At 43.6% G+C, this 7,500-nt stretch overlaps 1 protein-coding gene across 2 annotated transcripts in view; it reads right to left on the bottom strand.

Moving 5' to 3' along the window:
* Nucleotides 1-7,492, bottom strand: part of LOC133139401 (protein Wnt-7a-like) — a 9,388-nt gene extending 1,896 nt beyond the window's left edge. For both annotated transcript variants that reach the window (XM_061258917.1, XM_061258918.1), the window contains exons 1-2: nt 7,220-7,492; nt 4,779-5,005 (exon numbers count right to left, since the gene is read on the bottom strand). In XM_061258917.1, the coding sequence (XP_061114901.1) occupies nt 4,779-5,005; nt 7,220-7,299 (307 nt within the window). In that variant the 5' untranslated portion in view covers nt 7,300-7,492. The remainder of the gene's footprint in view (nt 1-4,778; nt 5,006-7,219) is intronic.
* Nucleotides 7,493-7,500: the final 8 nt, after the last annotated feature.

The following is a 7,500-nucleotide window of genomic DNA, read 5'->3' as shown; positions in this document are numbered from 1 at the left end:
CACCTCCTTACTGAAACACACACACACTCCATCATCAACACCACCTCCTTACTGCCTGAAACACACACTCCATCATCAGCACCACCTCCTTACTGAAACACACACTCCATCACCAACACCACCTCCTTACTGAAACACACACTCCATCACCAACACCGCCTCCTTACTGAAACACACACTCCATCATCAGCACCACCTCCTTACTGAAACACACACTCCATCATCAGCACCACCTCCTTACTGAAACACACACTCCATCATCAGCACCACCTCCTTACTGCCTGAAACACACACTCCATCACCAACACTGCCTCCTTACTGCCTGAAACACACACTCCATCATCAGCACCACCTCCTTACTGAAACACACACTCCATCACCAACGCTGCCTCCTTACTGAAACACACACTCCATCACCAACACCGCCTCCTACCTGAAACACACACTCACACACACACACACACACACACACACACTATCACCAACACTGCCTCCTTACTGCCTGAAACACACACTCCATCATCAGCACCACCTCCTTACTGAAACACACACTCCATCATCAGCACTGCCTCCTTACTGAAACACACACTCACACACACACACACACACACACACTATCACCAACACTGCCTCCTTACTGCCTGAAACACACACTCCATCATCAGCACCACCTCCTTACTGAAACACACACACACACACACACACACACACTATCACCAACATTGCCTCCTTACTGCCTGAAACACACACTCCATCATCAGCACCGCCTCCTTACTGAAACACACACTCCATCATCAACACCACCTCCTTACTGAAACACACACTCCATCATCAGCACCACCTCCTTACTGAAACACACACTCCATCACCAACACTGCCTCCTTACTGAAACACACACTCACACACACACACACTATCACCAACACCGCCTCCTTACTGAAACACACACTCCATCACCAACACCACCTCCTTACTGAAACACACACTCCATCACCAACACTGCCTCCTTACTGCCTGAAACACACACTCCATCATCAACACCACCTCCTTACTGAAACACACACTCCATCATCAGCACCACCTCCTTACTGCCTGAAACACACACTCCATCATCAGCACCACCTCCTTACTGAAACACACACTCCATCACCAACGCTGCCTCCGTACTGCCTGAAACACACACTCCATCACCAACACCGCCTCCTTACTGAAACACACACACACTCCATCATCAACACCACCTCCTTACTGAAACACACACTCCATCATCAGCACCACCTCCTTACTGAAACACACACTCCATCATCAGCACCACCCCCTTACTGAAACACACACTCCATCATCAGCACCACCTCCTTACTGAAACACACACTCCATCATCAACACCGCCTCCTTACTGAAACACACACTCCATCATCAGCACCGCCTCCTTACTGAAACACACACACACTCCATCATCAACACTGCCTCCTTACTGAAACACACACACACACACACACACTCCATCACCAACGCTGCCTCCGTACTGCCTGAAACACACACTCCATCACCAACACCGCCTCCTTACTGAAACACACACTCCATCATCAGCACTGCCTCCTTACTGAAACACACACACACTCCATCATCAACACCGCCTCCTTACTGAAACACACACACACTCCATCATCAACACTGCCTCCTTACTGAAACACACACACACTCACACCATCACCAGCATTGCCTCCTTACCCTGCATCTGCCTTCATACCCTGCATCTCCTCTCCATTCTGAAGATGCAGGGTAAACATGCACTTTTACTATCAGGCTTATAATCAGCTATAGACCACTCAAATCGGGCCCCTGGCCCTGCTCACTTATACCTGAGCTAAGGCTGAAATGTCATGAAGAAAAACTGAAATGGAAACAGTGTGAATATCACTGGAAAAAAAAAACGAGGAGGGGGTCACCTTTAGACCCAAGGACTTTGTCCCAAACATTATGGAGCTCACAATATATAGTTAATAAGAGTATTGTACACATGATAGCACACTTCAATGTAAGTCTAATCAGGGTTAGGGTTAGAGTCGTTAAATATCGCTACTTCAAACCAAGCCTAATTAGAAAGAAGCTTCTTAATGACATTTATACCACAGATCCATTTTTGTAAACAAAAACTAAACTAAGAAGGAGTGTCCCTTGGGGCTTGTGAAACACAGACTATATGACACAGTACTTGCATGGTCATGACCAGGGGCCAGGACTGAAAGACATGCAGGGCTTATGCAAGGACTCTGGGGGCATCCTCCCCAGGGTGAAAATTCTTATATATTTCAACTGCAACATTTCAACTGCTAAATGCACTATTTCCAGGCTATTTCAGCTAATCAACCAAGTGTTTTATAACAAACAACAAAATACCATCTGTGGGAAGTCAAGGCATATGGTAACTGGTGACTGCATTTACACTTAACAGACAGAAGAGCATCTTCAGCAGCAGACTCCTGTCTCTGACATGCTCAACAGACAGGTTAAGAAGGTCCTTTGTTCCATGGGCCATTCAGTTATACAACATCACACAAAACGGGAGGAGAGAATTGGACTTTTCAGCATGAGTTTTTCTGCTCCTTCCACCACATCACCTTTGTCTACCATTCTCTATCCAATATCTGTCTGACCGTCCTAACAGGCTATATTAGCCCTCTACACAATCTGGACTGTAATCCTCACTTTTACCCCTGTTGAGTTTACCGTTTACTGTTTACTTTGTACTTTTGCACTACCACCATTGCACACAATCTACCATAGCACCTTATCATGGTCAGTATATCACAGGGCCAGTCCCTACTAGGCCTTTGTAATCACTTCACATGCTCTTTACTTCTTACTTTTCTGTGAGTGATTTTGATCTTTATGTGTGTGAGATATGTGTGTATGTGTGTATGTATAAGCTACTGGATGCCTAAAATTTCCCTCGGGATGAATAAAGTATCTATCTATCTATCTATCTTTAGCATGGATAGCCCCAGCCCCAGCAGAAATGAAACCCCTAATATTGAAGGCATTTGTGCCACATTTCAAGTTTTGCCGACAGCCAAGGATTACAACAGCCAGAAAGGGTATTTTAAATGGTTATGTAACAGCTTTCCACTGCAGACTCTGTTAAAACTACAAACAGGCCGTATCTGCAGCACGTGTATTCATTTGCCCACTCAATACTTTAGGACAAGAGACGTCATATTCAACACACACACACACACACACACACACACACACACACACACACACACACACACACACACACACACACACACACACACACACACACACACATCTGTGACAGGGCATATTCAACACAAAGCTGTGATGCTGAATTTATAGCAGCAGCTGAAACAAGATTATCTTGATTCATCATTGCAAAATAAAACAAAAGTGTTAGTGTCCGTAATGCTGCAGTGTTGGTGTCAGTGATACATCAGTGTTAGTGTCAGTGATACATCAGTTTTAGTGTCAGTGATACATCAGTGTTAGTGTCAGTGATACATCAGTGTTAGTGTCAGTGATACATCAGTGTTAGTGTCAGTGATACAGCTGTGTTAATGTCAGTGATACATCAGTGTTAGTGTCAGTGATACATTAGTGTTAGTGTCAGTGATACATCAGTGCTAGGGTCAGTAATGTTGCAGTGTTGGTGTCAGTGATACATTAGTGTTAGTGTCAGTGATACATCAGTGCTAGGGTCAGTAATGTTGCAGTGTTGGTGTCAGTGATACATCAGTGTTAGTGTCAGTGATACATCAGTGCTAGGGTCAGTAATGCTGCAGTGTTAGTGTCAGTAATGTTGCAGTGTTAGTGTCAGTAATGCTGCAGTGTTAATGTCAGTGATAAATCAGTGTTAGTGTCAGTAATGCTGCAGTGTTAATGTCAGTGATACATCAGTGTTAATGTCAGTGATACATCAGTGTTAGTGTCAGTGATGCTGCAGTGTTAAGTGTCAGTGATACATCAGTGTTAGTGTCAGTAATGCTGCAGTGTTAGTGTCAGTAATGCTGCAGTGTTGGTGTCAGTGATACATCAGTGTTAATGTCAGTGATACAGCAGTGTTAGTGTCAGTGATACAGCAGTGTTAATGTCAGTGATACATCAGTGTTAGTGTCAGTGATACATCAGTGCTAGGGTCAGTGATGCTGCAGTGTTAGTGTCAGTGATACGGTAGTATTAGTGTCAGTGATACAGCAGTGTTAATGTCAGTGATGCTGCAGTGTTAGTGTCAGTGATACGGTAGTGTTAGTGTCAGTGATACAGCAGTGTTAATGTCAGTGGTACATCAGTGCTAGGGTCAGTAATGCTGCAGTTTTAGTGTCAGTGATGCTGCAGTGTTAGTGTCAGTGATACATCAGTGTTAGTGTCAGTGATACATCAGTGTTAGTGTCAGTACAACACCAGTGGAATATTAGGAAGCCAGAAAGGCCCATTTATAATCAAAAAATTAAATAATCAATCCAAAATGGGGAGCCATGACACTATTTGAACAATTATAGAATCATGTTATAATTAATGATATATATATCTCCATTAGATTATTTTTATATCTTTGACATGTGTAAAAAACTCAGCAATAGACAGCACAGTACATGCCACACAGCTGCAGGTGAGTCAGTGGGTCCACATGACAGCATAACAGAGGACAAATTAATTAATTAAATAATGCAATTCTCTTTAAATGTTCAGCTGAAATCCCATGAACTGAAATGCCACTGCGGGAAAGAGAGATACTCCCATATAGATCTGTAACATACCCACTTTCAGTTCTTTTCCAAAGATGGTCCTCTGTCCAAGCGTGGAGCAGTTCCAGCGGCCGTTTCTGAACTGGAACTGGCACTCCTTGATGCCCATCTGCACGCCCTGGGCCACCACCACGATGGCGTCCGGCCGGGCCTGGCACAGCGTGCGCTGGCGGGGGGCGAGCCCCGGGATCCGGTTGCAGATGATTCCGGCGCCGAGCGCCCACACGGAGGACAGGCCCCTGCGGGAACGCCGGGAACACGTTCAGGCTAAATGTCCGATAATGTCAAACAGGCAACTCCAGGAGAATGTTCGTAGCAGGCAGACGTAACTTCACGTACGAGTGATCACAATACTTCAACCGGACTGAGACAGTGGTCCCCCCATCCCCATTAGCATTTTCATCTCCGGGGTATTCTGTCAGAATCGCTTTCCCACCCTTCTTCCGTCAGTGTTTTTTCATAGTTTTATGCATCAGAGACACGGGAGGCATGACGAAACGTATCCCTATTATAAAGGTGTTGATAGTATGACTATTAAATTGGTGGAAAAAGGCCTGAGTTTCTCTACTAAAGCCTGTGGATTGGCCGTGCATAGTGACCGCACGGATCCCCTTCTCACATTTAAATAACCATTTCAATTTTGCCAGTTCGTATTTCATACGTTTCAAATGCCTGGTTAGGGAGTTAAAACGGTTAATCACATTACAAAATTACAAAAACATTTAGGAAATAATATAATAATAATACATTTTCATTTTCCAATTTGTGTTGTCATTTCAATAAAGCTATTCATAAAGCATGCAAATCCCTATTTAAATGAAATGTCAATACATGAAATGGCAAATGCAAATAACATTATTGAATTTGAATTTTGAGACAAAATGTACGTAGACATGTGGAAAATTTAAATTCAAATGCCATTTTATGTATTGCGTTTTCATTTGAGTTCCCATTCCTTTGCTTCCATACATTGGATGGAGTTTCACTAGATGAACAGCTCAAAGTCACAGCGAGTGCCTCCACACACAGCAGGCAGTGCCGTAGCTCACTGTGGTTCAAGCATACTGCCACATGACGTTAAAAAGCATGCTCCATGCTTCACGGACACACTTTTCTCGGAATCGGTGTATGATTTTGTGTGTACCTGCGCTTACTTCAGGTACACACACAATAGAGGGGTCGCCAACTCTGGCCCAAGAGAGCCACAGCCAGGCTCGGTTCAGGGTTGCTTAGCGCTTAATCGCCCTGTTAAAGTACTTTCAGAGATAACCTGCATCTGCCCCTGCTTTCTTGAAGATCATTTTTTGGTGATTTAACTGGAAAAAAACAAAACCAGGACACCGTGCGCCTTTGCAGAACCACGTATGTCCTCTCATAACTCGGGGGCTATGAGAAATGGCAGATTTAATGAAGTAGGCAGATTGGGCAGACAGAGGTTAATCCAATGATCTTGGAAAGTAAAAAAAACCAGGTGGTCAGTCCAAACAGGGCAGAGGTACAAAGATTGCAATCTAAAGACAAATCTAAGTCCAAAGATCCAGGCAGGGGTCAGATCCAGAACAGAACAGAACAGAACACGTAACACAGGGGAAAACAGAACTGACAAGCGTAAATGATAATCAGGTGTGGGTGCTGGGGAAGAGATAATGCGATTAAGAGGAAATGCATATAAGGAGTGGGGAGCGGGACATGAAATGGGGAGAGAAGTAAAACAAGGACCGGAGTGAAAGCAGAGAACAGAGAAAAGGGAAAAACAAATAGGAAGGAGTGGACTTGACACAAACTTTAGCTGCCATTTACACATAGTTTACCAGCCATTTACACAAACTTTACCTGCCATTTACCCGTAGTTTACCTGGCATTTATTTAACTGCTCAGAAATGGTCACACCCAGTATGAACCTTATATGCAATATGGAGCTTCAGAGGTGAGCGAGAGGAGTCACAGAGTGAGGGGAGTCACAGAAGAGTCACAGAGCGGGATGAGTCACAGAGACTGTGTTCAAATACAAAGGCAGGTGCAGTACTTTCATCAGGTCATTTGGCCCATGGAGACACAGTTCGTTACTTCAGCTCAAACAGCTAAAGAGAGTCTAAAGAGTCTAAAAATGGGGTAAATATGTCCACCGCACAAATAAAGCCATTTTAACACTGCACTATTGCATTATTTCTGATAAAGATCTTTAGGCATACCTGGTAAAATACTCACCTATTACATTTGTAATGTCTATATCAAATACATTTTTATTATTGAGCTTCTCAATATAAATTCTGTTGACAAGATTACATTTTTATCTCACTCATTGTTTCGAACTATGTAGAAGTGTACATTAAGAGTAAACAACGTACACATATCTTTTATTATTTAAAAATCTTACACTATAACCTCTCTGGGGAAAAGGGAAAAGTAGAAAGAAAACGTGTCAGGTCTGAACATGTTGGGATTAGACTTACCCAATTTTTAAATACACAATCCCAAGGCAAAGAAAGATATGAAAAATCCACAGTCTTGTTTTCCTTGTCATGCTGTCCATCGCGTTATCTTATAGAATAATTGGAGACTGAATATTGGAGGCTGGTCAATTAGTCACTGTGGACACAATTCCAGTCGATGTATTCAGACACCGTAATGCCCTCAGTGAATACTGCAGATTCCACGCTTGGCCTCTTCCCAGGTTGATGTATGTGTAGGCTGATGTGACATTTTCACGTGCTGCAGGTAGTCTACCTGAGCT

The sequence above is a fragment of the Conger conger genome, chromosome 10, assembly GCF_963514075.1.
Source record: "Conger conger chromosome 10, fConCon1.1, whole genome shotgun sequence".
Lineage (NCBI taxonomy): Eukaryota > Metazoa > Chordata > Actinopteri > Anguilliformes > Congridae > Conger > Conger conger.
The sequence above is the reverse complement of the archived record's forward strand: the minus strand, read 5'-3'. Positions and strand labels throughout refer to the sequence as shown.